Here is a 26,931-nt window from a genome sequence, read left to right on the forward strand (position 1 = left end):
GCTGGGCCCCATAATTTTTCTGCGCAGCTCACAGCTGTCAGTGTATGATTCACTCTGCCCACCCCCGGGAATTAAAATAATATTATTGATCGATCGATTATCGCTCAGGCGCAAAGCACTTTCGCTCCCCCGTTATTTTTTGTCTTAATCCCCCTTCTCCACTCCCTCCTCTTATCCCCAACCCCTTCTTAATCCCACTCCTCCCCTCGCTTGCCTAATTTGCGTGGTTTCCTTTCCGTTCTTTTGTCGCTCCGTTGGGTTTCTTTTGGAATTGCATCTGTCATCTTTGGCGTTTGTTCATAGATTGCTGTATTTTACACCATGGCTAGTGTGAAGGACGCAGTCAAGGAATCCTTGGTGGGCACCTCTCAGGAGCCCCAGCCATCGCAGCAGATTAAAAGCAATTTTCTGCGCCATGCACGCAAAGACGAGGAGACGGGAGAGCTCTACATGAGCCAGGAGGACTTCGTCAATGCCATCGCTCCCAAATATGAAGACTACGTGAGTCACCCTGATCCTTGCCGCTCATCCCCCAGATTGTGCTGTATGTGTCATACGATTCGCAAGGGTTCCTGCTTGGCTAATGCATGTCGGTACTTGCCTCACAATAGCACAAAATCAAACGCGAGCACTATGGCGTTCTGTTCATGGTCGCCGACAGGCGCAGATCCGGCAAAGTCAGCCTTGCTGACTGGACGACTTTCGAGAACCTCCTGGACAAACCCGACGCGGAATACGAGATCGCTTTTAGATTGTTCGATACGGAAGGAACGGGCACCGTGAAATGGGACACCTTCAAGGAAGTGTGCAATCTGAGCAAGAGCAGCGACAGCATCCCATTCGATTGGAACTCAGAATGGGCTTCCCTTTACACTGGAAAGACTAAGCGCCGACACGACATGACGTACCCTCAATTCTCCCAGATGCTTCGCGGTCTGCAGGGAGAACGCATTAGGCAAGCTTTCCACGCTTTTGACAAAGACGGTGATGGCTACATCGAGCCCGAAGACTTCCAGCGCATCATCCTCGAGACCTCGAAGCACAAGCTGTCCGACTATGTCTTGGAAAACCTCCCCAGTCTGTGCAACATCTCCGCCGGTACCAAGATCTCCTATGCCACCGTCCGTGCCTTCCAGAACATTATGCGTGAGATGGATATCATTGATGTTATTGTGCGTGAGGCGGCCCAGCACAGCGACGATGGCAAGATCACGCGCGCGGATTTCTTGAATGCTGCCGCTCGTGTTACCCGGTTCTCTCTTTTCACCCCCATGGAGGCCGACATCCTCTTCCACTTCGCTGGATTGGATGCTCCTTCTGGAAGACTTTCGCAGAAGGATTTCGCCAAGGTCATTGACGCATCGTGGCGTATGCCCCTCGCAGTTGCTGGACAAGCTGCGTCGGATAAGGCGCACCAGGTCGCCGAGAAGTCCAAGTCGATACTGTACAGCGTGTTGGAGTCCGTCCACCATTTCGCCCTGGGCAGTCTTGCAGGTGCTTTTGGAGCCTTCATGGTCTACCCCATTGATCTTGTGAAGACCCGTATGCAGAACCAGCGCTCAACTCGCGTCGGAGAGAGACTTTACAACAACTCGCTGGATTGCTTCAGGAAAGTGATCCGTAACGAGGGTTTTACCGGCTTGTACTCTGGTGTCGTCCCTCAATTGATCGGTGTCGCTCCCGAGAAGGCTATCAAGCTCACTGTGAACGACCTTGTGCGTGGGCACTTCACCAACAAGGAGAACGGAAAGATCTGGACTGGTCACGAGATCCTGGCCGGTGGAACTGCCGGAGCTTGTCAAGTTGTAAGTTATCCTGACAGCGATTCTAATTCATTGAAGAGGCTCAATATGCTAACTGCAACCCCGTCTTAGATCTTCACCAACCCTCTGGAGATTGTCAAGATTCGTCTCCAAGTCCAGGGTGAGATCGCAAAGTCTGTTGAGGGTGCTCCTCGCCGCTCTGCCCTCTGGATCGTCAAGAACCTGGGTTTGATGGGTCTGTACAAGGGAGCAAGTGCCTGTCTGCTCCGTGATGGTAAGTGATTCGCGCCCCGTTGTTTAGTTGCTAGAACCCTAGAACCCTTCTAATTGTTTACCTGCCAGTCCCGTTCTCCGCCATCTACTTCCCTACTTATGCGCACCTGAAGTCCGATTTCTTCGGCGAGTCGCCCACTCACAAGCTCGGCGTCGTGCAATTGCTCACTGCAGGTGCTATTGCTGGTATGCCCGCAGCCTATCTTACTACCCCGTGTGACGTGATCAAGACCCGTCTGCAGGTCGAAGCCCGCAAGGGTGAGATCAAGTACACCGGACTGCGTCACTGCGCGGCCACTGTTTGGAGGGATGAAGGATTCAAGGCTTTCTTCAAGGGAGGCCCGGCTCGTATCATTCGTTCATCCCCACAGTTCGGTTTCACACTTGCCGCCTATGAGATCCTGCAGAAGATGCTTCCTATGCCCGGGTCTGAACCGGAAGTTACCCCGGCGGGACAAATCGAACCTGGCGTCGGCCTGCAGACTGCCAAGGCTCCTCTGCCATACCTCAGATCCAGAAACGCCCTCAAGCTGATCCTGGATTTGGATCAAAACATTGGCCGCGTTCCGATCCCCTCGGCGGACCGTTGGCCTAAGTTCCTTCAGCAGTCCAAGCAATAGATAAGCATCTTCATGTTTTCATAGCGACGAATTGGTTTCTCTTTCCTTTTGTTCCTTTTGTTTAAATGGAAATATCTTTTCATGTCATACTACCCAACTCGTTTTCCTTGGTTCTTAGATTTCTGGCTTGGAGCAAAGACTTCCCTGTGACCTCCGTTTCTATGTACTACACAGACGCGATTTGCATTTGCACATGTACCAAAAGCAGTTAGAAGTTTCAGGATGAACAGTTGTGATTCGTTTCATCTCAGGCCCGATTCAAACTGTTCCGGGGCCACCCTGGTTTGATACTTATATATTCTTGCAGATATTGTCTCAGATATCCAAGGTCGGGGACATCATTACATGCTGCTGTACCAGCACTGTTGGTTTAAATGAATGTCGTTAGCCCATGGTTCAGTCAATGTTTGGTCTTTGAAACTCCTGTAGACTGCTGTTCAGAGGTTTCTACATCATTTCCACATCCATTACTACAGTTCGCTTTTTGGTCAAGATTATATCAGTGTCTTTTCACCTTATAAGAATTTATAATACAAATATAAGACCTGTCCAAAATGCCTCCCACAAAAAGTACATGATTGGGATACATTTGAAAGCTATGTGGGTATCAATTGAAGAGTAGGAGAGGGAACAAAGCGTATTTATGCAAAGGAAAATCAGATGATGGCCACGCCCAAGCAAACGAAGACTATGTATGGCCTGTCAGATATTGTCATCTGCTCTTCGCTACTTCCGCATTGGGGAATGATTGAGGACCATATCCTGAGCTGTTTCTGCACCCCCGAAAGCAACCACCTACGGAACTTTGTCCGGCGTATAAGCACGGTTCGTTCTCATCATTCGGGAAATGCATCTCGATAGTAGCCTCGGGTGTAAGTCCGTGTGGCAATGCTGACCATCAATAGACGCACGCTTGTTTAGAAGAAGTTGAGCTTCTTCTTTGACGGGCTATCCGCAGGTAAGCCTTTATCCTGAGGTCCCTCTGCAGGTACAGCAGGATCTTTGATAATTGATTTCATAATCGATTGTTTTGGCTCCTCGACCTGCTCTTGCTGAGCTTCCGACGCGGCTGCCTTGCGATGCCATAATGAATCTTCTGCTTCGATCTCGCGTAATACTATATCAGACAAGACCCCCGAGTCAGTAAAAGCAGGATCCTCAGTATGGTAAAACGGGAAATCAAGAGCAAGCAAGCACTGACCTTCCTCCCATTCTCTTTCCTTCGCCTCATCTCCTGTGCCCAACAGTTTCTCCACATCGACCTTCTCCCCATTATTCACCCTCTCTATGACCTCCCGAAGAAGCCTAATCTTCGCATCTGTTGATCGTGTGTACGCTGCATAGTCGTTCTTCAATGCGATCATCCGGATGGCCTGGGATCCGATCAAGATGAAGATAATGATGTAGAAACTTGCGGGGTTCCATTCTTTGGACTTCGGCTTATACGGCTTGGTATCCTTTGCGCCGCGGTTCCGGATAAATTTGGGAATCATTGATGTCCATAGTGACGTTTGAGCGAATCTGGGTATCGCTTTGGAAGAAGTGGACTGTAGACGATACTGTAATTGAGTTGTTGGAATGTGGAAAGCGCCGGCAGGTCGGAGGGTTGGGACCACTTGGGCCAGATGCCGGAGAGAGATTCGTGCTGAGTTCATAATGAAGAGCTCCGTCCTGGGGACTGTGTCGAATTGCGACGTCGAGATGCTCTCAAAGCTGCTCACCGGGGTGTCTGTACACTTGCTGTGGCACACAATTATCTGCCGCAGAGTTCGGCCTGAGGCAATCGGAGATTCGGAGCCAGATTACACTAATCCGGTTTGGGATTAGGCTTCGAGTGGTTGCTGCGACAACGCGCGCCTTTGCTTGGCTCCCGCCCGGCTGTCATGATCACATCGAAGGCATGGCTCGAACGAACCCCCACGACCTTCAATTGTCAGTGACTGCTGCACTGTCTACAATCAAACTCCGCCAACCATGACGGTCTCGACGCTACTCCCCGGTTCTCCTGTAGAATCGGTGAAGCAGGCCGTCCGCTCAACTTCCACATGCTCTCATGGCACCGTCTCATCCCTCCAAACATTACTCCGCGGTTCATCGAAAGCATCCCCAGATATCGAAAGTGCGACAGTGAAGCGGGTAGGCCGAACGACGAAAGCATCGTCCACTACGAGTCGAACAAAAACAACTAGAGGATCGCGGACGACGGTCTCTGCCACCGAAGCGGCTTTGAGCACAGTGGTCGATCAGGATGCGGCGCGTTTATCGAACCAGGAGAAGCTTGTTCTCGCTACAGAGGTCTTTAACTCGACGTTAAAAACACTTTCAGAAGCAGTGAAGCTGCAGTCGACGAAACGCGATGATGCTCGATCCTCCGCGACTAGTACCCCTCGCGAATCACCCTCTCCCACCCGTGTCGCGAAATCCCCCACAAAGTCAAAAATGTCCCTACAGAGTGCAACAACAAAAACAGACAATGGAATAATAGCGGTGGCTGAGTGCGCGGCTATGTCGCTGTCATGCTTAAGGACACTGAAGACCGATCAGGAGAAAGCGACACCCAACGTTCAACTCGAACAAGGTGCATGCATTCTGGCCGGAAGGTTTCTCTCTTTGGGCCTGGGTGACTTAGCCTACAAGGAGCTCAGAGCACTGAAGAGAAGGATCCAACAATACCTCGATAGCAAAGTCAGTGGTGGAAGTAAAGGCTCAAGCCGGAAAGGGAGCCCGGTAGAACAGGAAGGCGAAACAACCAAGGAACGGATGTCTGATCTTCTAACCTTTTCCAACATCAGCCATGCGGGCTCTCTGTATGGTCTCATAGTGTCATACCAGTCGAATGCGCTTCGTCTTATCTCGTCCGAAAAGAAGGCCGCTACTGTTCAGAACGCGACTCCATCCTTGCAATTATCGGACCCGAGTAGCCCGGCAAATGTGACTCTGGCTGCTCTAGAAGCAGGAGCTCTTACCAAGGACAAGGCCGCAATGCAGCTCCAACTACTGTCTAATACAGTACTATCCCTATCCTCCAGCTCACAACAATCTTCAACGAACAAACTAAAGCCGACTACATCGTTAACTCTTCAACTCCTATCACTCGAGATTCGTTGCATGTCCTGGAAGACCTCGGGGCATGTATGTGATGATGCTAAGGAGATGTGGGATCCCTTGGCACGATACGTCGCTAGCTATGCTCATCAGAGCAAAGGCATTACGAAATCCGAATTCGCTTCCACCTACAAGACCATCGTTCGACTGCAATCGACTTTTACCGGTGTCCAAAAACGTTCCTCACCCAGCATGAACGATAACATCTCTGTGGCGAAAATTGCGACAATCCTGGGCCAGCTCGCTCAGGAAGCGGGATGCCTCGACGAAGCCTTACAATTGTACACGGAAACACTGACCCCTCTCTCTGACGGACAATGTCTCTCTCTGGCTACCGTTCGCTGTAAGATTGCATCATTGCATGTTCAAGCTTTGAAGCAGGCTACGAAGTATTCTTCCGGACTGGCAAAGGCAATCAAGGAAGCTACCAATGTTCTATGTATGCCACTCAAAGGTAGCGCGAACGATCTTGACGAATTATTGGTTGAAGCAGCCAAACTGAAGAAACTAGCCATGGGTCTTTTTGGAGACATCGCTTCGAGGGAAAAAAGCCACAAGAAAGACGATGACGATGTCTCTTATCGCATCTACGGATATTTGAACGGTTTCGTTAGGTTTCTGCGACGATATGTTGGGCGCAAACCTGCCGAAGACGAAGGAAAGGAAATCGAACCATTTCAGAAGCGTGTTGTTGCAGTTCGGAATATTGCACTTGCAGCTATCGATTCTGTCAACGCTATTGGAAAGCTATCTATCTTGTCACAGAGACCGCCATGGGAGGAAATGCAGTCAACATTGATAGATAGCCAACGCCTGCTGATGACGATGGAGTCAGCGGGAGAAGCGTCCGATTCTATTGCCGAGAGCATCAGTATCTGCTTCGTGAAGCTGTCAAATCTCTTTTGGTCTCGGTACATTAAGGAAAGGGAGTCTGGCAAAGGAGTTCGCGAACTTGTGCCTGTGCTGAAGCAGTCTGCGACGCTCCTGTCGAATTGCTCGCCGGCTCAGAAGGTTGCGGGATTCACGCCTCTCAAATACGAGAAGCTCGCACATCTGTATCTAGAAGCTAATGCTGGCCGTGAGGCTGAGCAAGCCTTTCAGCAATCGATCGAGGAACATCTATTGACCGGCACGCTCGACCAAGTCCTTTCTATTACAGAAGGGTGCTTCCCCCATCGGATGTGCCAGGATCCCAAAAGCGGTGGTTTCATGCTTGGCCGTGTTCTCTATGCTTTTCTGAAGATGAACCTAAGAAGGAAGTCGACAAAAGAGAATGGCGTCTTCGACGATGACAATCTGACCCATCTCCAGCGCGGACATCTTCTCGAATGGCAGTTAGGTATCATGACGGACTTGGCCTCCGCTTCTACACTCGATAACTCGTTCCGGTCTACATTCGATCTGCTCCTGACCAAGCTTTTCGAACTATACTCCCCAGAAGCCCATCCACTCCGGCGATTGCGGGTCGTGCTTACCACCTTGCGCTTTTCCCTTGAGTACCCTGGCTCCCTGGATTCTGCTATACTACAGAATGTCATTGACGCTGGTTCGAGCGATCTTGATATGGAAGAACTCGGTGACGATTCAGACCTCTCTCCTCTTGCAGGACACATCCAGAATTCCGTCCGGCTTACGCTAGGACTGCATGAAGGCACTCTTCAGCCAAAGGATTTGGAGAGTGTGCTAAGTTGGTGGAATCTGATGATGCGAGAGTGCAATGACTGGGACTCGGTAGTTTTAAGCGTTGGCGACGTTGATCACTTCTTGCTACAGATGAAAGCTATCGTCGACTATACCGAAATTCATGGGCTATGGAAGCTGCAGCTTTCGACGCTCGAACTTGTTTTACGAGTGACTGAGCTTCGCGGATCTAGCGATTTCTCGGAAGCAATCATCGTTCTTTCACGACTGGCACTCCAATACAGTCGCCTTGGATACTGTACGAAGGCGGACGAACTATTGAGCCGAGCGGATCAATATCTCAGTCAGCGCGACGTCTCTTGTTTGGCAACGCTTTCACACAAGCTAGCTCGCGTGGGCTACCTTCTCGAAGTTGGTGAGATCCAGAAAGCAGCGAGTACACTTTCAGCAGCCCGAACTCTGTATGAGAAGAACCAGAAGAAGGAAGATCTCAACGCCTGCTCGGTATTGTCGAAGCTTATGTGGGAAAGACTGGTGGCCGACGCGGCATTCATGAGCTCCCGACTCTCTTTCGCTCAGGGCTCAATCAATGATGCTCTGTTTTTCGGCAAACTGTCTGTTAGGCTGAATTGCAGGATTTGGGCTAAGATCGAAAAGCTTGCGCAGAGAAAACAAGACAAGATCGCTCAATCAGCCGAAAACTCTGAGCTGGAAACTGTGGTTGAAGGAATGGCGAAACTCGAGGTCTCGCAAGCGAACGCAACCCTGGCCGTGTACTCACAAGGTGCCCCGTTTTGGCCTCATATCGGTTCACATCACATGGCTCTATTGAATCTTTCGAGCCTCTCCGCCCATCACGGCTTATTCCAGGACGCCATCTACTACGGAGAGCAAGCGCTGAAGATTAACAAAACACTTAACGCCAACGTTCGCTTGATCGCGTCACAAGCGCAGCTTGGCTCGCACTGGATCTATGGTGGACATATGAAGGAAGGACAGGAGCTTCTTGCAGCGGCTGCGTCCTTGTCCAAGCAGCTCGACAACAGCATTGAGCTTGTTTCATTGCAGATCGGCCTTGCTTCTCTGCATAGAGCACAGGGTCGTTACCGCGATGAACACCGTGCTCTACTCGAAGCCGACAGGCTCATGGCTGAGTGTGGCGCTTCTGAGTCATTGGACGTTCTCTCGGGTGTGGCGGACCTTAATGACAAGATGAAAAAGCTACAGGTCCAAGGCACTGCTAGGAAGACGAGGCAACGGGCGGCGACTACGACCCGCAGAACTCGTGCAGCAACTACAAGTGCGCCCAAGACGTCAAGCGCGGGCTCCGAATCGACAGAGACAGATTCGACGTCACTTCTTCATTTACGGAGCGACATTCTTCGGCAGCAGGCAGCATGCTTACGTTCGCTACGGGACTTTGAAAAGGCATCCAGCTTGCTGGAGGATGCACGCAAGTTTGCAACTTCTAGGGACAGTCAGATCTCCCTGCACATTGGCGAAAGTGAGCATCTACTCGCTGATGCCATTCGGAATTTCGCCACTCATGCAGTGTACTGTGTGCTCCCTGAATCGACCATCTCCCTGCCATCACTCCAGTCGCCAAGTAAGACGGTGAGCCAGACCAGCAGCGGTAAAACAACTGCGACTCGCAGGACACGAGCGCCAACAAAGACGGCTACGAGAGGTACACGTTCTAAGACGCCTAAGCCGACAGAGGACTTTTCTGTAATGCTCGCCAAAGCGAGCGAGAGTCTGAATACCATCTTTCCGCTTGCCACAACCCTCGGATCAACCCTTGACAGCCATGCCGCCTCTCGCTTGATGAGCCGCATTTCCATGTTGACCCATGTCACGGCACTTGATAACCTCGTTGCGCTCTCTCAATCACCAGCAAATGTGAACGAGGTTGGCCGCATTGGTGCGTTTACACGGGAGCATGCTGCCATCACTCTTGACAAACAACTTGCGGATTACTGCGACCCCCTGCTTTGGCCGACTGCTGAATCTGCAATGGTACCGGAAGAGGATCTCTGCTCCCGTTTTACCGAAGAATATGTTGATATTCTTCCGGAGAACTGGAACGTCCTTTCTTTGTCCTTGAGTACTGACCGCACCGAGTTTGTGGTTTCTCGATTGCAAAAGGGTCGTTCGCCGTTCTTGTTGCGTTTGCCTCTCAAGCGTGGCAGTTCGGAGGATGAGGAGGAGCAATACACATTCGAGGATGGAAAGGGAGATATGCAGGAGCTGATTCGACTGGCCAACGAAAGTGCGCATGCAGCTAAGCACCAAACCGACCGGCAGATGAAGAAGGACTGGTGGAAGAACCGGGAAGCACTGGACCGTCGGATGGAAGCTCTTCTGCAACATATCGAGACTGTCTGGTTCGGTGGATTCCGCGGAATATTCTCGCCGGTCCCTCACGAGACTCGTTCGCTTGCACGATTTGCAGATGCATTCCATACCATCCTGGACAAGCATCTGCCCTCGCGCCGCAAGGGCGGTCGTGCAGCTAGTCCGCGGTTGACACTTCATCCGAATGTGCTTGAACTGTTCATTGGTGTCAAGGACCTGGATGACCAAGAAGACCCCGAAGAGACGTTGATGGACCTTCTCTACTTCGTTGTTGATATCTTGCAATTTCAGGGTGAGCGCAACGCATATGATGAAATCGATTTTGACATGATGGTTGTGGAAACCCTTGACTCTCTGAGGGGGTATCACGAGCAAGTCCGGAAAGAGCAGGGCAACCCTTCACCCAACCGGACTGTTCTGGTCTTGGACAAGTCCTTGCATATGTTCCCGTGGGAGTCCCTTCCATGTCTCCAGGGATTCCCGGTGTGCCGTGTGCCCTCCTTGGAATGTCTTCGCGACCGAATCGTGCGATTCCGCGACGAAGGTGCAGAAAGCAAGGCTGGTTTTACGATCAACCGCAAGAATGGCACATATTTCCTCAACCCCACCGGTGACCTCCAAACCACGCAGGGCACCTTCGAGAAGGACTTATTGAAGCTGGAGGGGTGGAGCGGAGTGGCCAACCGGGAGCCTACAGAGGAAGAGTTCAAGAACGGATTAGAGTCGAACGACGTGTTCCTTTATTTCGGGCACGGCAGTGGCGCACAGTACTGTCGGGCGCGGACGATTAAGCGTCTTGACCGATGCGCAGTCACATTCCTGATGGGTTGCAGCAGCGGTGCTCTGACGGAAGCCGGCGAGTACGAGCCGTACGGCACGCCGATGAACTACTTACATGCGGGGAGCCCGGCCTTGGTGGCCACTCTCTGGGATGTGACGGACAAGGACATTGACCGGTTTGCCAAGAGCACGCTGGAGAAATGGGGCCTTGTCGGGGGGCGTGAGCAGGCAGTGGCTTTGGATGATGCGGTTTGCCAGTCGCGGCAGGCCTGTGTGTTGAGGTACTTGAACGGAGCGGCGCCGGTGATCTACGGCGTCCCTGCGGTGTTTTTGGAGTAATCATTGGAGATGGATAAGCATTGGCGTTCTTTAAATTTTGGGAAGGGGATATGATACCTATGGCATAGCATGGCAAGGTAGTTAGTTTAATTTCTACAGTTCATACATATCTATTCAATTATCTAGATTGTCTCGATGATAAATCCGGGATAGCGTCGATAACTTCAAACGGCAAAAATTTCCGGAGTTTTGAGGGATCCACCGCCCCTCATTTTCCCCTCATCCGATATTTCCCCTCATCATTGTTGATATAATAAACCATCCACCCTTTCTTTCCCTCCCTTCCTATCTCCATCTCTACACCATCCACAACACCCAAAGGTATACACATACATACAACCATGTCCGTCACAACAAAAGCCACCATCGCCTCCTTCGGCGGCAAGCTCCTCAAGCTCACCCACGCCGCCACCTCCACCAAATGTGAAATGGGCTTCAACCTCTACCTACCTCCTCAAGCCTACCAGAACCCCTCCGCCAAGGTCCCCGTCCTGATCTACCTCTCGGGTTTGACCTGCACCGCCGAGAACTGCTCCGAGAAGGGCTTCTTCCAGCACGGTGCCAGTAAGAAGGGTATTGCTGTGTTGTACCCTGATACGAGTCCTCGTAGGTTCACCAACCTACCTTTCCCCCTTTCTTGCTTATCTCTCAACAACTCTATCACATCTATCATTGTAAAACATGGTAATTGGAGTACGCTAATCTAAGATGGGGGGATTAGGCGGCCTCAACATCCCCGGCGAAGCCGACAGCTACGACTTTGGCACTGGCGCCGGCTTCTACGTTGACGCGACCAAGCCGCCCTACGACAATGGATATAACATGTACACGTACATCACGGAGGAATTGCCCGCGACGGTGTTTGCTGCCTTCCCGCAATTGGATAGTGAGCGGGTGAGTATTACGGGTCATAGTATGGGTGGACATGGTGCTTTGACTTTGGTACGTATATATACCTACCTTTCTACCTTCTATTTATCTATGATGTTGGGGGATTTCTTTAAAGTTAATAATTGGGATAGTTCCTCCGCAACCCCGGCAAATACAAGTCCGTGTCTGCGTTCGCGCCCATCACCAACCCGATTAACTGCCCGTGGGGACAAAAGGCCTTTTCGGGATACTTTGGTGAAGATCAGCAGGAGAAGTGGAAGGAGCATGATGCTACGGAATTGTTGAAGAAGTGGAAAGGTGGGAGGTTGGATGTTTTGATTGATGTTGTATGTTCACACCCTTCCCATCCCCTCCTTTTAACTCTCTTATTTTTAGGTTAGATTGTGAGATGTATACTGATGATTGTGTGTGTGTGTGTGTGTACAGGGCACCGGAGACAACTTCTACAAGCAGGGCCAACTTCTTCCCGAGAACTTCGAGAAAGCTGCCAAGGAGGCTGGTGTGGAGGGCGTGACGATCCGGTATCAGCCTGATTACGATCACAGTTATTATACTATGGCGACGTTCTCGGATGATCATGTGGAACATGCGGCGAAGTTTTTGTTTGCTTAGTGGGTTTTTTCCTCTCTTCTCTTCTCTTTGCTTCATTCCTATCTGTGACTAGACTGGACTGTCTATTATTTGTAAAAAAGAGATATTATGCAAAAGTCATGTGACTGTTCTGATAGTGTGAAGCGATCGTCAGGCTAGAGCGTCGTTATAGATATAGTTATTGGAGGGATGGATATAATAAGGAATATAACGATGTGATGATGGTGTATATAACATGGTTTCAGAGAACACATTATCATTAGACAATTAAGCTACTACAAAACCACCGCAACCGACTTATCAACCCCATGCATAGACTCGGGAAACTTGCAGTCTGCCCTGCAATGTCCCTGCTGGTTCTCCCACGGACACTGATGTCCACAAATACACTTGGGATCCGTGCACCAGATATCATTCGGGCAGACGCACGTTCGCGTAACGCACCAGAGATCATGAACATCCCTGGATCCGAGTCGGCGTCCATGTCTGTGCCCGCACTCATCGCCAAGGGGACACTCTCCTAGAATATGATATCTACTGCAGTACTTCGACCTTCGTAATCTTTCGAAGTTCTCTCTGCTGCTGGCCCGGGGTGGCGGGTCAACCCGTTGGCTCTGGCTGTTAAGCTGTACTGTGTTAAATTGAATGTGGGTGTCGTATGAGGGGGAGATATCGAATGTTATGACTGAGATTTTCGATCGTTTGGATCTGTTTGTTCTGGTGGGGGATGTCGCTTGGAGGTTCGACTTGGCAATTGTGGCGTAGTTGCGTTTTGGCGTCGAGGGTGTGCTGAGGCTGGTTGGAGAGCTGCTGGGTGACGAGTTGGCGGATGCGGTTTTGAATGCGCTGAAGGATGATGCTCGGGAGGGTAGCTTCGTGGATCGGAAGACCTCGGGGAAGGAGGTGGTTTGGAACTCGCTTGCTAGCTGCTCCATTTCCCATGCAAATGGTGCTCCCTGGACGAGCGAGATGCGGTTGGATCCTTGGTGGGAGCCGAGGATGCGTGCGTAGCCATTGTCGGTCGAGCCACAGAAGATGATACGACGGCAGTGGACGTCTAGAATGTCTTGTTCGAATGTTGCTATGATGGTGGTTTAGTACATGCCATGATTTGGTGAAGAGGGCGACGTACCCCGTATTTTGACGTCTGAACACTCCTTGCCGTTTCCTGCATCGATAAAATCGCACAGGCTGTTCTCCATATTGAATCCCCGAATGAATGGATCTAGCGCTTCATTGGAGCGCAAGATGTGCGCTTCCCGGTACGTCTTCATCAGACCCGGAACGTTGGCGTACACCCGAATACGGTACTGAATGTTTGGGCTGGCCTGAGGGTCGATATCACGAATGTGACGCTCGACGGACTTTCGGAGGAGCATGGCAGCCTTGCGTCCACCGTTGTAGCCTTGTCGGATGAGAGTATCGTTGAACTAAGTTGTCAGTATAGGACGAGACAACAGTCGGACGCTTACGTACATTCATGCAGTCACCGTCGACAAGCACAGAAACGAAACTTAACTTGGACTGCGAATCTGTATAAGCCTATAGAAGCGAGACACTAGAATGAAAGGAAATACCTGGTCAAGCCGCAAGTCATCATACTCTGTTTTATACTTCTTCAATTCCTGGAACTTGGCGTCACCAAGCGTGTTCTGAAGGGCCCTCTGCAGACTTTCAACCTGGGCAAAGAGATTCTGTCGAAGAAGAGGTTAATAAACTGAATATGCGTTATGCTGTGAAGAAAAGTACCTGGAGAATTTTGTCTCTGCTATCTTCAACTGCCAGCACGGCTTCGTAGCGTCTTTTCACTTCTAGGAGGTCGATCATTATGACGACTTATGAACACGATGTATATACCAAAGTATGTTACACCGGGACTGAAGATTGTTTCTTGAATGATAAGATTGAACAGGCAGAGAAGCAGGTTCCGGATCATGTCGATGGCTGGATATTTATATTGTATGGTTGGAGGCAGCAGGTAACTGGGGGCCTATCAATGAAGCACCTTTCGAGGCCATGGTTTTCGGGAGACACCACAAATGTCGCGACTTGGAATCACTCCATGAAACATTGTTAGCCAATAAGTCCTGCGTGTTTATCTGAATTCCAACGGATCAGCTGTGCTGAGATTCCAGCGTGTCGTGCTGGAAAAGTACAGCGGTTAGTATACGCCATGGGTTGGACTTGGGCCGACCCGACAGACGCCCAGTGTGATGAGCAATGGCACTGCATGGAAGCTGCGCTAGAAAAGATAGCGTGAGAGTAGATGTGATATCGAGGGGTTGCCGCCATGGAGAGGGGAAGAGGGGAGAGACGCCAAAGAGACGAGGCACGCACAGCTGGCGCTAGATTGACGGGTTGGCATTGGTCGGCCCCAGGCACCCCCATTCGCCATCACATCGAGGACCCAGACATGTTCCACCCGCTTGGAACCGCCTGCGTTTGTGATGTTGGAATATTTACTGGTAACGGGAGATGTTGCGCTTTAGTCCAGAATCATAAGGTCTTGCTTCATTCTGTTGGTTTGGCGCGCAACATTGTCCGGAGTGTCAAAGGACATGGCTCTATTCCTTCCAGTCAATGTTTCCAACAGCAGATCTTATGATCGACAAGATTTTAGGGTTATCTTCTGCCGTGTCCTAAAACCCATCTAAGGCCGAACATTGTTGTTTCTAAAGATAGTAATGTCTTGGTGGTTGGTACGGATTGATGAAGACATCAGTAATAACCACTCCGACAAGCGATAAAGCAGACCGTCAATCTGGAGCAGTGATACTAGTATTACACCAGCCTTTTTTTTCACTCTCAAATTGAACGTGTACGCAGCATGCGTGCTTATATAATTTTCCTTTACTGGCAACAGCACCTCTTTCTCCGTTCCCTTGATACTTAGCTGAAGACGAGAGGAAATTCGTCGTTGATTCGGGACCTTATACTCACGTCTTCTCATTCCGATAATTGATATCGAATCAACCGCGAAGGTTCTTTCTGTTTAAAATTCTTTCTCCGTGAAGGTGTGGATAATGGGCGATGCCGTGCGCCCGGCTGATTTATCAAAGGTTTCTACTTTCGGATTGGAAACCCGTGGAATGAATCTATTGGGATAAGTTACGATAATCTAGAGGAAAGGAGTGATTTACAGGCTGAAGCATGAAGATTCTGGGCCTGACAAAGCTCTGCAAGCGTTTCCGCCAGCAGGCTTGAACGGTCATAGACTCACCTTCTCATCTTGACAAAAGAATCTCTCTCGTCTATTGCAACGTTATTACTGTGTCAAGGCTCCCCCAATGCCTTGGGGATTTTCCAGTGTTATTTTTCAAGTCATTGTTCAGTCACTTGTTTCAAGCCAGAACCCATACAATGATGCGATAATATGCTATCATAACTGCAATCCATCCCACATTATTCCTATCATAACACAGGACCAAGATAGATCCCTCACATCTAAGCTCCCCCACGACTCTCCAATTCCTCATACAGCTCCTTTGTCCTCTCAAATCCATCATGCAGAACACCCTTCCCCAACTTATCGTCATGGTTGATAAACCGCCCCACCCTCTCCATCATGAATCCCCTGTACCGTACCGCACTACACAAATGCGTATGCCAGACTAGATCTATATCCAATGTTGGAACGAGCATAACGCCGGGATGGAGACGAAACAACTCAACGAAGTTGTTGTAGCGTTTTCGAGAAGTCTCTAATATTTCCTCGGCATCAGGATAAGAGATCCATAGACAGTCGTGCATCTGGTCGATGAACTTCATTTGGCGGAGGACGTTGTATAGAAGGGCTTCGTTATCGGGGGAGATTGATGGACGTCTTTCTTGGTTTGGTTGGTCTGGTGCGGACTGGGTTCTGCGAATAGCGTCTGTGAGACTGACTAGAGGGTTTGTTGTTATGTTTGCGGTAGATTCGAGCCATTGTTTGTTGGAGCGGGGGAGGGTATATGACCAGTTGGTTGGGTTGATGCAGTCGTGCTGCAATGTAATAGTTGATCAGTATGCGGTGTATATCAATCCATGGTGCAAACCTACTAGAACAACCCATGGGAAAGGCAGTTCCTGAATTCGATCAAGCTGACGGCTTGTACAGAATTCCTTGTAATCGGATGGATTGAGCAGGAATGCGTGCCAGACCATGAGTATGTCTGACAGTTTCAGTTAATGGATACGGCCATTATGGTTGACAGGGAACTCACCAACAGGGGGAAGTATAAGCCTTTCGTTTTTTCCATCACGCTCAAGCTGCTTCTCCGCAGCACGGATCCAGACTTGAAATCTCTCAACAGCAAGCGACACGAACCGATGCCACTTTTCCGTCCTCTTCGTTTCTCTACGATGTTTCGATATCCATAATCGGCTCGAATCGAGACGGAATACGCGGACTAACTCCTTCGACTGGGTGATCTGGATACGCAGGTTACGGAATACTTCGAGCAGTTCGAGATGGACGGCACATTCGCCGATCGTTGGGAGATCCGCGTTACCTCTTTGAGTATCATTTGATGCGATACCTAAGGTCTTGAATAAGTCTGGATGAGGGACTGAGGTATTTTGGGTTATTTCTTTGAAGGGACGGCGCAGGAACATGGGGAAACGTCGCTGGCGATGAGCCATCGTGCTAACAAGATCTGCAGTGTTATGTATTAGGTTGTCCTGATGATGGATTCATTTATGATTCTGGTTCGGTCTATATATCTGCTCTTCTGACAGCCTTGTCTTCTACGAAGGCTACTTGACATCAGCCTTACAGGCTGAGCAAAGCTTAACGGTGAATGATGCCCTGATGACTATCGAGTCACGAGATCGTGTCCAGTCAGAGAGTATCATCAAAGAAATGGCTTGCAGGCAGTGCAATAGCAGCCTTCCCATTTGCGAATAATCAAGACTCAGCATATAGCTCGTGTTCGAGACCTTACTCAAGCCAACCTAAAAACAACTGGTGTGGTCTATCCGAGCCATCATAAATTTGGCAGTGGACTTAATCGGTCTACTTTGCGAACTAATATTTTGATACGCTGAACCTCTTCTAGTGGAATACTACGGACTATCAAGCTTAACAAGCACGCAATCTAATTGTTCGGCAAGTCAGCGTCCGTCGCGGAGCTTCTGTTAAAGATTGATCCCCGCCAAGACGCCGCTTCTCCTTCGTTCGGCACTAGAATTCCGCCAACCGACTATCTATGGATGCCTCAAACGCAGATATTTGTCTCCGGTTCGAAGAGGGGCTCTGGATCATGACAAGCATCCGGTGACGCAGCTGGAGGAGTTGCCAAGCGGAGATTGCGTTGCTTCTTAGGGGTAAAGAGGGAAGGGATCGGCAGAGAGAGCGAAAAGGTCACGGAGGGAGACAGCGCTCTAGATCGGATAGAAAGGTCCAGCATTATCGAGATTGCATTACCAGGGAGGTTATTGGTCTCGTGTATGTGCAGTTCGTCTGTCAGCGAGAAGGGCAGGGTCTGCTAATCATAGCCGCCGGAATTTGGGGAAGATTGTTATCGAGAAAGCGATCAGTGGATCAACTCCGGGGCCGAAATCGTCAGCGCATGTCGGCATCGCCTCAGCCGGAGATTCGACCGACAAGCCATGACGGAGTGACTCGCAATGACAATCAGGCTTTCCGGCTACTCCTCTTCTCTTCAAGCAATCCACTGCACCACCATGGAGCTGCTGTTTCAGTCCGGGCTCCTCTCCGTGTATTTGCAACCCAAAATAATATAATTGCAGCAGAACCTGGTCCATTAGACAAGCCACTACGAGGATGCTGACGCAGCCCTTGTGGTGCAGGGCCCATCCTCCGCTATCACGGCCGGCCTGTGCCTTTGGGAGACGATCCGGCATTGTTCTTCTCCCCAGGGCTCTTCAGCTGCGAGTCTCGTCCTCGTCCTCGCTCTCGCGTCTGCGCCATAAGAACCCTAGTGTTTCCTCCTCTCATTCTCCGGTTGTCTCCTCCTCCAATGCTTTGCTCTGTCCCGTCACACGTCCGACTCTAGTCCCTTCCATCGCCGCAGCCACCTCCGCTACCTCCGTGATCCTACCTCCAATGACCACCCAATCCAGAGACCATGGTGGCCACCATGGCCACCACCACCACCATCACCATCACGGAAACGTCTACCTTACCTCTACCGACAAACATGATGCTGGTGTGCGAATTACGCGACTTGGCCTACTCGCTAACCTCGCCATGGCCATCGGGAAGTTCATCGGCGGCTACGTGTTCCATTCCCAAGCCCTCATCGCCGACGCCTACCACGCCCTTACCGATCTAGTTTCCGATTTTCTGACATTAGGCACGGTCGCCTGGTCGCTCAAGCCGCCGAGCGAGCGATTCCCTAATGGTTATGGCAAGATCGAAAGCATCGGAGCATTAGGGGTTAGCGGGCTGTTGCTCTGCGGAGGTGTGTTCATGGGCCTCAATTCCGGCCAAGTTCTGCTGGATCAGTTCTACCCCCAGGCTGCGGAGGCGATCGCGCACGTAGGCGCCCTGGGACACGCTCACTCGCATAGCCACGGCGTTGAGGCAATGGGCCCGAGCATTCATGCCGCATGGCTTGCTGCGGGGTCCATCGTGGTGAAGGAGTGGTTATATCATGCTAGTGAGTACCTTGAGGAATCTCTGCCCGAACACGACCGACGATGGCTAACTGCTCCTTTCCACGACAGCGATGAAAGTTGCTACGGAACGCAAGTCCTCGGTACTAGCCTCCAACGCCATCCACCACCGCATCGACTCCCTGACCAGTATCGTCGCTCTCTTTACGATTGGCGGCACCTATCTCTTCCAAGACGCATCCTGGCTGGACCCTGTGGGTGGACTGTTGATTTCGCTGATGGTCATCAAGGCTGGATGGGGAAACACTAAGACGTCGCTGCTGGAGCTTGCTGATACGAACGTTGACGACGACATCAAGGAATCAGTACAGAAAGCCGCGGCTAAGATGCTGGCGAAATTGGAGGGTGGCGATGCCATCAAGGTCCGTGATGTGCAGGGCATGAAGTCCGGACAGAACTATCTGATGGATGTGGAGATCGCTGTGCCAGGCGCGTGGTCTGTCAGCCGAACCCGGCAGGTCGAGGAGTCCATCCGCACTGCGGTCGGTGAAGGCGTTCGTGGAGTCAAGCGTCTCAAGGTTCGGTTTATCCCCTTGGAGCACGAGGAGCTGACTTTCACGGAGGAATTCATCCCTGCGGATGTCACTTCTCGTGCGCGTCCTGAGCCAGAGGATGGCGAGGAGGATGAGCATGACCATGACCATGAACATGACCATGAACCCCGCAAAACCCGCTAAGGGTCAGGTTCTGTCCCTTTGAATAGCATGGATTGGCATTATCAAATCTGTCCGCTCCATGTGTCAGTCGTTCACTAGCGTTCTGCACCCCCAAATTGATGATACCCGAGGATGGATAGTAGGGGGACATCCAACATCCCGTCTGCTGCCGTGGAATACTAGCCAGTTGGATAGAATAGAAGGTTGATAGGCGATCCCAGGTGGAAGTAGAGAGGGAGACAAGGAGTGGGAATTTGGAATCAAAATAGAAGGGATTGTATTATCTACGATAACTGTGTATCTAATGGGTCTGGATGAATTTACCAGAGCGCACTGAACTCGATTCCATGAGGCGATCCGCGGGATCTTCACTTTAGCCGCAGGCCTTAGCCAGTTGGTCGTAGTCCAGCACTAGTCTAACTTTTCCCTGTCAAGGATCCTAGGAAAAGTCTGCAGAAGGGACTTTTGGACTGACTCTGAGGATCTAGACCCACGATGGCGGTCATTCAGCACAATCACTTGAGTCCAAAGTGGCCTCCCTTCCTCTCACTAGTAATTAACCGGGTAAATTCCCGGCGGCGGTGGGGGGTAGCAGGTTAAATCAATATCTTCTTATCGTGAACCCCACGCGTACCAAAAAGCACAAGAAGAATGAGAATCACTCAGTAAGCTGCGCCCACGTCGGTAAAAAAAAGACGAGGTCGGGCACGATCAGTCATGGGATCTGCTCTCTGGCACGCCGACATGCCAATTGCCTTCCTGTTGGTCGGATTTTGCCGACCAGCTGCCAGGCTGGCGGGAGCTCAAGGGATAAATCATCCATCGGTGTGTTGACTTCATTGCTTCTTGCAATTGTTCTCTTTTCCACTCCTCTCTTCTTTCATTAGCTTCACGTAAAATCATACTTGCTTTCTAGAATTTGATTCTTTTGGATTCTTCCATCTCAATTGAGACCTCTCCACTCTATCTTATCTCTTCTTCCCTCCCTTCCGTGGAATTGCCATCCATCCCACTTCCACCCATACGTCATCATCCCCCCGGGCCGCACTCACCATGCAAGGCCCTCTATACATCGGTTTCGACCTCTCTACCCAACAACTCAAGGGTCTCGTCGTCAATTCTGACCTCAAGGTCGTCTATGTCTCCAAATTTGACTTCGACGCCGACTCCCGCGGCTTTCCCATCAAAAAGGGTGTTCTTACCAACGAAGCCGAACATGAGGTCTTTGCCCCCGTGGCCCTGTGGCTGCAAGCCCTGGATGGCGTCCTAGAAGGGCTGCGTAAACAAGGCTTGGACTTCAGCCAGATCAAGGGCATCAGTGGCGCGGGACAGCAACATGGAAGTGTATACTGGGGAGAAAACGCAGAGAAGCTGTTGAAGGGATTGGATGCAAGCAAGACGCTTGAGGAGCAATTGGACGGGGCTTTCTCGCACCCGTTCAGTCCTAACTGGCAGGACTCGAGCACTCAGAAGGAGTGTGATGAGTTTGATGCCGCTCTGGGTGGCCAGAGCGAGCTGGCCTTGGCCACAGGAAGCAAGGCACACCATGTGAGTATCCACCCCCCGCAATAGTCTACATGAGTGTAGAGGGGTTTGGCAATTGCTAACTGTTAGTAGAGATTCACAGGTCCGCAAATCATGCGTTTCCAGAGGAAATACCCTGATGTGTACAAGAAGACGTCGCGGATCTCGCTGGTATCCTCGTTCATTGCGTCCCTTTTCTTGGGTCACATTGCACCGATGGACATCTCCGATGTCTGCGGCATGAACCTTTGGAACATCAAGAAGGGTGCCTATGATGAGAAGCTTCTACAGCTCTGCGCCGGTTCATCTGGCGTTGATGACCTGAAACGCAAGCTGGGCGAGGTGTTCGAAGATGGAGGCATCCATCTCGGCCCAATTGATCGGTACTACGTTGAACGCTACGGCTTCAGCCCCGACTGTACGATCATCCCCGCCACCGGTGACAACCCTGCCACCATCCTTGCTCTGCCCCTACGAGCCTCCGATGCTATGGTATCTCTGGGCACTTCAACCACCTTCCTCATGTCCACGCCCAGCTATAAGCCTGACCCGGCCACTCACTTCTTCAACCACCCCACCACTGCGGGTCTGTACATGTTCATGCTTTGTTATAAGAACGGTGGACTGGCCCGCGAGTTGGTCCGGGATGCAGTCAACGAGAAACTCGGCGAAAAGCCGTCTACTTCATGGGCCAACTTCGACAAAATCACACTGGAGACTCCGCCCATGGGCCAAAAGGCTGACTCCGACCCAATGAAGCTGGGTCTATTTTTCCCTCGTCCAGAGATTGTGCCAAACCTGCGCTCGGGTCAGTGGCGCTTCGATTACAACCCCAAGGACGGCAGCCTGCAGCCCTCGAATGGCGGCTGGGATACTCTTGATGAGGCTCGCGCCATTGTCGAGAGCCAGATGCTGTCATTGCGTCTGCGGTCTCGTGGCCTTACTCAGAGCCCTGGTGAGGGCATCCCCGCGCAACCACGTCGGGTATACCTGGTTGGCGGTGGATCGAAGAACAAGGCCATTGCTAAAGTGGCTGGAGAGATCTTGGGTGGTAGTGAGGGAGTGTACAAGCTGGAGATTGGTGATAACGCCTGTGCGCTGGGTGCAGCGTATAAGGCGGTGTGGGCTATGGAGCGAGCTGAGGGACAGACTTTCGAAGACTTGATTGGAAAACGGTGGCATGAGGAAGAGTTCATTGAAAAGATCGCGGATGGTTACCAGCCTGGAGTGTTTGAGCGCTACGGCCAGGCTGTAGAGGGCTTTGAGAAAATGGAGAACGAGGTGCTGCGTCAGGAAGGGAAGCACTGAGCGCGAGGATGTGCAGCTGAGTGGGATATGGACCGCTTAAACTAATAATGGTAGAGTTATGATTTGCAATGCAATGCAATAATATCGAGCGATCAGTAAACAAGGCATATAGTTGGGTAGACATAAGGGTAACTATATCTGAAAATATGCCTGAATGGTCAGGCAGCAACGGCACGCCGCCCGTTGCCGTTTTGGGGCGGAACAGCGGCCACACAAACTCAGGCACGAAAGATTTCTTTTGTCGTTTTCTTTTTTGTTCCCTTCCGGCGGCACGTCATCGGCACGAGAGCAATCACTGTTTTCTTGAAAATACCAAGTCCACAAGCCCCTTTGCTGACGAGCTATTGTACAACTCGTCCGGTGAGCAGAATTTGCGGTTTCTCGCTTCCCCAGGTGACTGGGTCTGACGCCGAAGAAAAGAATCCACTTGCTCCAACGCACTAGTGATGGCTCAATAGGCTGGCCTCTGCGACTAGTTCTGTTCTGCTATGACTCTCCGCCGCCATCTGCATTTTGACCGAACAACCACCTCCATCGTTCCTTGATCCCTCCCCCTCACCCTCATTGCTTTCCGAGTCCTGCGACTCTGAAGGCAGCCCGGCTGGTCGAAGATGGAAGAGCAGGTAAGCTGCAGTCCCTAGTCTATACATTGACCCTCTTTTGGTCTTTGTCTTCTTTTACCTTTGCTCGCTTTTTTTCTTTTTCTGTTCAGCCCACACCCCACCACCGATCTCTCTTCCCCTCCATCCTACCCCCTCTCCTCCCCTTTCTTATATCCCCTCTTCCCCCTCTCATATTTCCCCTCATTCCCATGTTTCCCCCTCCGTCGACCTCTCGTTGACCCTCCCCCGTGTAGGTAGCAAATGCCATTGAAATCGCCGGGAACCCAACCTCCGACCAAACTCTCAAGGCTCAGGCCTTCGACTACCTGAACCAACTCCGCACCGACCCCTCCGGATGGCAGGTCTGCCTTACCCTTTTCACTAAGACTCCGCAATACTCCGAAATCATACGGCATGTGGCGTTGGAAGTGGTCAACAGTGCGGCCCAGGCGGGTTTCATTGACCCCCAGGCGTTGGGCTATGTCCGGGACGGCCTGATGGCCTATCTCCGCCAGGTGTACGGTCAGGACAACGTTACCCCCGACTCGACCAGTATCCAAAACAAGATCGCCCAAACCATCACCTTCCTCTTCTCAGCCCTTTACGGCAATGGCTGGGAGACTTTCTTTGACGACCTTCTCAGCCTCACATACAAGAGTTCGGCCAGCACGAGTCACGACAACCCGCTCGGAATTGTCTTCTACCTGCGTGTCATCAATGCGATCCATGAGGAGATTGGTGACGTGCTTGTGTCTCGGTCCCGCGCCGAGCAGGACAAGGCCAACCTGCTTAAGGATTTGATTCGCTCGCGCGACATGCAGAAAATCGCCAACTCGTGGCAGCAGATCTTGTCCGAATGGCGGGACGGAAATGATACGATCGTCGAGATGTCCCTGAGGGCGGTTGGCAGCTGGGTCAGCTGGATCGATATCGGTCTTGTGGTGAACCAGACCATGCTGGACCTTTTGTTCCAGCAGCTCGGTCGAGCGCAGAAGGCGGAGCTCCGAGAAGGAGAAGAGAAGGTGCGCGATGCGGCGGTTGACGTCTTCACGGAAATTATTGGCAAGAAGATGAAGCCAGAAGATAAAATGGACATGATTCTTTTCCTCAATCTCGACACTATTGTTACTCAGCTCTCGAACAGCCCCCCTCTTCATGATAACAGGTTTACCTTCAAGTACGATACTGACCTGGCGGAAACGGTGGCCAAATTAGTCAACATTACCGTCATTGATATCGTACGGGCTTTGGAGCAGGACACTGTCACGGCCGACTGCAATGCCAAAGCCACCGGTCTGCTGCAGGCCTTCCTGCCGCATATCCTGAGATACTTCTCCGATGAATACGATGAAGTCTGCTCGACTGTGATCCCCTGCGTGAGCGACCTCCTGTCCTACCTGCGGAAGATCGCCAAGGTCAACCCTGCCCTGGCCGAACAACATTCATCCATCCTGCTTCCCATTCTGAAAGCCATCATCGCCAAGATGCGCTACGATGAGACCTCATCCTGGGGTGACGAAGACGATCAGACAGACGAGGCGGAATTTCAAGAACTTCGGAAGCGCCTGGGTGTGCTGCAGCAGATCGTCGCAAGCGTCAACGAGCAGCTCTGCATGGAGGCTGTCTCGGAGGTTGTGGGAAACACATTCGAGAGCTTGCGTCAATCGGGAGCTCAGCTCGACTGGCGGGACTTGGATCTGGCTCTCCACGAGATGTTCCTGTTCGGCGAGGTTGCCGTCAGGGCAGGCAGCTTGTACAACAAGGGGGTCCCTAACAACGCGGCCGCGGAGAGGTTGGTCGGTATGATGTTGAAGATGGTCGAGTCAGACATCCGGTCTTTCACCCACCCAGCCACCCAGTTGCAGTACATGGAGATTTGTGTTCGCTACAGCTCCTTCTTCCAGTATCACACCCATCTGATTCCGACCGTGCTGGAGAGCTTCCTCCAACTTGTTCATCACCCGGTCAAGAAGGTGAAGACACGGTCATGGTACCTTTTCCAGCGCTTGGTGAAGCAACTCAGAACCCATGTTGGAAATGTGGCGCAGACCGTCGTCGAGGCGTTGGGCGACTTGCTCGTGATCAACGCTGAGTTGCCGACTGAAGGCTCGGATGGAGATGAGATGTCCTCAGAGGACCACGAGGGGTCGGCCGATGCCGTCTTTAACAGCCAGCTGTACCTGTTCGAGGCTGTGGGCATCATCTGCTCCACCCCGACTGTTCCCGCTGACAAGCAGGTCCTCTACGCACAGTCTGTGTTGAACCCCGTCTTCATGGATATGGAGAAGAACCTGGCCCAGGCCAAGGCCAATGATGAGCGGGCTTTACTGCAGATACACCACGATATCATGGCACTGGGTACGCTTGCCAGAGGCTTCTCCGACTGGATGCCGGGAACCAGCTCCCCCGCTTCGTTGCCTGCACCTGAAGTCTCGGAGGCGTTCATGCAGGTCTCCGAGGCTACTCTCGTCGCGCTGGAGTCGCTGAAGACATCCTTCAATGTCAGAACAGCTGCTCGGTTTGCATTTTCGCGCCTTATTGGCGTTCTGGGATCCCGCATCCTGCCCCAGCTGCCGCGGTGGATTGACGGTCTGCTCACACAGACGTCCTCCCGGGATGAGATGGCTCTGTTCCTGCGACTGCTGGATCAAGTCATCTTCGGTTTCAAGGCGGAGATCTACTCTATCCTAGATGCGCTGTTGACCCCATTCCTGCAGCGGGTGTTCTCTGGCATTGCAGACGCCCCGACCGGCACTGATGACGAGGTCCAGCTGGCCGAGCTGAAGCGGGAATACCTCAACTTCCTGCTGGCGGTCCTGAACAACGAGCTTGGGGCCGTAATCATTAGCGAGCGTAAGTTTGGTTGATTTTGATACTATAAATCAAAACTAACGACACTAGGGAACCAACCCATGTTCGAAACGGTCATCGGTACTATCGAGCATTTCGCCAAGGACATTGAGGACTTCACTACTGCTAAGATGGCGTTCTCGGTCTTGTCGAAGATGGGCAGCTCTTGGGGCGGGCCCGACATTGCGCCGGAGGGTGCGAATGGCGCGGCAGCCCAGCAACAAGCACTGCCAGGATTTGGTCAGTTCATGATCACCCGGCTGTCGCCTCTGTGCTGGGCGCTGCCCGCAACCCCGTCCTTCAACTCGAAGGATGCACAGGCCAAGCAGGTCCTCGCCGAAGCAGGAGGTCTGCAGCGCACGATATACGCCAAGACAGGAATGGAGTACCTCCAGTACTTGCGGGATCGCGAGTTGCCAGGAATGGGAATGGGAGCGGACTTGGTGGAGGAGTTTGTGGGAGCATTGGGCCGGCTGGACATGAAGGGATTCCGGCAGTTCTTCCCGGTATGTGATCCTAACCATATATTCAGCGCACTAAACTTATTAACGTCCTTGACAGTCCTTTATCCAGCGATTGAGCGCATGATGTTGTGGTCTTTTTATCTCATCTTAACATTTTCATTTGTTTTACCCATCCGATCATTTGTTTCAGTCCTAGATTCCCCCACGGTTTGGTTTGATGACTGATGTTCTCATGTGACCATTTACAAAACATTCACCCACCCACACACACTGAAGCTCTTATCGCCGACACCCACACACATATAACTCCTGTCCCCTCTATCTCTCTATCCATATGTCCATCTGTCTGCTTTCCATTCTGCTTGAACTATTTGTATGCGGCCTTTGTCTGTTTCGGAACTAAGGATGATAAAAAAAAAAGGTATATAGTGTTTCTTTTCCTATATCCATTTTGGCATGGCATTTTATATTGCATGAGCAGGCGTTTTCAGACCCAGACTCCCAAGTCCGTTTGCGTGCCTGTATGCTGCTTTGCTTTGCTTGCTCTCCAT

At 51.4% G+C, this 26,931-nt stretch overlaps 9 protein-coding genes across 9 annotated transcripts; 6 read left to right on the plus strand and 3 right to left on the minus strand.

The window, feature by feature from the left end:
* Positions 1-321: 321 nt before the first annotated feature.
* BO83DRAFT_323524 (citrin) lies at positions 322-2,656 on the plus strand (the record flags this gene model as incomplete). Its single annotated transcript, XM_025527938.1, has 4 exons — positions 322-501; positions 612-1,805; positions 1,875-2,037; positions 2,106-2,656. 4 exons carry the CDS (start codon positions 322-324, stop codon positions 2,654-2,656), a joined length of 2,088 nt encoding a protein of 695 aa, XP_025383380.1.
* Positions 2,657-3,147: 491 nt separating this feature from the next.
* BO83DRAFT_347188 (DUF5321 domain-containing protein) lies at positions 3,148-4,382 on the minus strand. Its single transcript, XM_025528806.1, has 2 exons — positions 3,858-4,382; positions 3,148-3,773 (listed from the first exon to the last, which is right to left on the minus strand). The coding sequence occupies exons 1-2, from the start codon at positions 4,309-4,311 to the stop codon at positions 3,574-3,576; spliced, it is 654 nt and encodes a 217-aa protein (XP_025383381.1). The 5' UTR covers positions 4,312-4,382; the 3' UTR covers positions 3,148-3,573.
* Positions 4,383-4,608: 226 nt separating this feature from the next.
* On the plus strand, positions 4,609-10,933 carry BO83DRAFT_411680 (C50 family peptidase). The gene is made up of 11 exons (XM_025534331.1): positions 4,609-4,775; positions 4,797-4,826; positions 4,848-4,913; positions 4,950-4,998; positions 5,038-5,068; positions 5,090-5,108; positions 5,142-5,276; positions 5,304-5,354; positions 5,376-5,383; positions 5,411-5,573; positions 5,607-10,933. Exons 1-11 carry the CDS (start codon positions 4,631-4,633, stop codon positions 10,874-10,876), a joined length of 5,967 nt encoding a protein of 1,988 aa, XP_025383382.1. The 5' UTR covers positions 4,609-4,630; the 3' UTR covers positions 10,877-10,933.
* A 210-nt stretch (positions 10,934-11,143) lies between these two features.
* BO83DRAFT_441125 (S-formylglutathione hydrolase) lies at positions 11,144-12,608 on the plus strand. The gene is made up of 4 exons (XM_025536315.1): positions 11,144-11,482; positions 11,598-11,818; positions 11,899-12,093; positions 12,194-12,608. The coding sequence occupies exons 1-4, from the start codon at positions 11,218-11,220 to the stop codon at positions 12,377-12,379; spliced, it is 867 nt and encodes a 288-aa protein (XP_025383383.1). The 5' UTR covers positions 11,144-11,217; the 3' UTR covers positions 12,380-12,608.
* A 25-nt stretch (positions 12,609-12,633) lies between these two features.
* Positions 12,634-13,737, minus strand: BO83DRAFT_323462 (CCCH zinc finger DNA binding protein; the record flags this gene model as incomplete). Its single annotated transcript, XM_025527933.1, has 3 exons — positions 12,634-12,984; positions 13,045-13,439; positions 13,491-13,737. The coding sequence occupies 3 exons, from the start codon at positions 13,735-13,737 to the stop codon at positions 12,634-12,636; spliced, it is 993 nt and encodes a 330-aa protein (XP_025383384.1).
* Positions 13,738-15,712: 1,975 nt separating this feature from the next.
* Positions 15,713-17,053, minus strand: BO83DRAFT_420767 (uncharacterized protein). Its single transcript, XM_025534951.1, has 3 exons — positions 16,561-17,053; positions 16,397-16,509; positions 15,713-16,339 (listed from the first exon to the last, which is right to left on the minus strand). The coding sequence occupies exons 1-3, from the start codon at positions 16,976-16,978 to the stop codon at positions 15,803-15,805; spliced, it is 1,068 nt and encodes a 355-aa protein (XP_025383385.1). The 5' UTR covers positions 16,979-17,053; the 3' UTR covers positions 15,713-15,802.
* Positions 17,054-18,122: 1,069 nt separating this feature from the next.
* On the plus strand, positions 18,123-19,653 carry BO83DRAFT_323590 (cation diffusion facilitator family transporter; the record flags this gene model as incomplete). The annotated part of the gene is made up of 2 exons (XM_025527941.1): positions 18,123-18,960; positions 19,028-19,653. The coding sequence occupies 2 exons, from the start codon at positions 18,123-18,125 to the stop codon at positions 19,651-19,653; spliced, it is 1,464 nt and encodes a 487-aa protein (XP_025383386.1).
* A 1,032-nt stretch (positions 19,654-20,685) lies between these two features.
* Positions 20,686-22,464, plus strand: BO83DRAFT_323567 (xylulokinase; the record flags this gene model as incomplete). Its single annotated transcript, XM_025527939.1, has 2 exons — positions 20,686-21,180; positions 21,250-22,464. 2 exons carry the CDS (start codon positions 20,686-20,688, stop codon positions 22,462-22,464), a joined length of 1,710 nt encoding a protein of 569 aa, XP_025383387.1.
* A 611-nt stretch (positions 22,465-23,075) lies between these two features.
* BO83DRAFT_402854 (Ran GTPase-binding protein LOS1) lies at positions 23,076-26,504 on the plus strand (the record flags this gene model as incomplete). Its single annotated transcript, XM_025533566.1, has 4 exons — positions 23,076-23,087; positions 23,321-25,919; positions 25,968-26,422; positions 26,478-26,504. The coding sequence occupies 4 exons, from the start codon at positions 23,076-23,078 to the stop codon at positions 26,502-26,504; spliced, it is 3,093 nt and encodes a 1,030-aa protein (XP_025383388.1).
* Between the last annotated feature and the right edge of the window lie 427 nt (positions 26,505-26,931).

Source organism: Aspergillus eucalypticola (genome assembly GCF_003184535.1).
Source record: "Aspergillus eucalypticola CBS 122712 chromosome Unknown BO83scaffold_34, whole genome shotgun sequence".
Classification (NCBI taxonomy): Eukaryota; Fungi; Ascomycota; class Eurotiomycetes; order Eurotiales; family Aspergillaceae; genus Aspergillus; species Aspergillus eucalypticola.

What these genes read in the sequence shown, in the direction of transcription:
- BO83DRAFT_347188 (XM_025528806.1), bottom strand. Translation starts at nt 4,311, where the DNA reads ATGAACTCAGCACGAATCTCTCTCCGGCATCTGGCCCAAGTGGTCCCA. An exon ending in GGAAAGAGAATGGGAGGAAG is followed by an intron (nt 3,774 to 3,857) that starts GTCAGTGCTTGC and finishes TGTCTGATATAG; the next exon opens with TATTACGCGAGATCGAAGCA.
- BO83DRAFT_411680 (XM_025534331.1), top strand. Translation starts at nt 4,631, where the DNA reads ATGACGGTCTCGACGCTACTCCCCGGTTCTCCTGTAGAATCGGTGAAG. An exon ending in GGTCGATCAGGATGCGGCGC is followed by an intron (nt 4,914 to 4,949) that starts GTTTATCGAACC and finishes TTCTCGCTACAG; the next exon opens with AGGTCTTTAACTCGACGTTA. An exon ending in CTTGCAATTATCGGACCCGA is followed by an intron (nt 5,574 to 5,606) that starts GTAGCCCGGCAA and finishes TGGCTGCTCTAG; the next exon opens with AAGCAGGAGCTCTTACCAAG.
- BO83DRAFT_441125 (XM_025536315.1), top strand. Translation starts at nt 11,218, where the DNA reads ATGTCCGTCACAACAAAAGCCACCATCGCCTCCTTCGGCGGCAAGCTC. An exon ending in GTACCCTGATACGAGTCCTC is followed by an intron (nt 11,483 to 11,597) that starts GTAGGTTCACCA and finishes TGGGGGGATTAG; the next exon opens with GCGGCCTCAACATCCCCGGC. An exon ending in GACATGGTGCTTTGACTTTG is followed by an intron (nt 11,819 to 11,898) that starts GTACGTATATAT and finishes TAATTGGGATAG; the next exon opens with TTCCTCCGCAACCCCGGCAA.
- BO83DRAFT_420767 (XM_025534951.1), bottom strand. Translation starts at nt 16,978, where the DNA reads ATGGCTCATCGCCAGCGACGTTTCCCCATGTTCCTGCGCCGTCCCTTC. An exon ending in GCTTATACTTCCCCCTGTTG is followed by an intron (nt 16,510 to 16,560) that starts GTGAGTTCCCTG and finishes TGAAACTGTCAG; the next exon opens with ACATACTCATGGTCTGGCAC. An exon ending in CTTTCCCATGGGTTGTTCTA is followed by an intron (nt 16,340 to 16,396) that starts GTAGGTTTGCAC and finishes ATTACATTGCAG; the next exon opens with CACGACTGCATCAACCCAAC.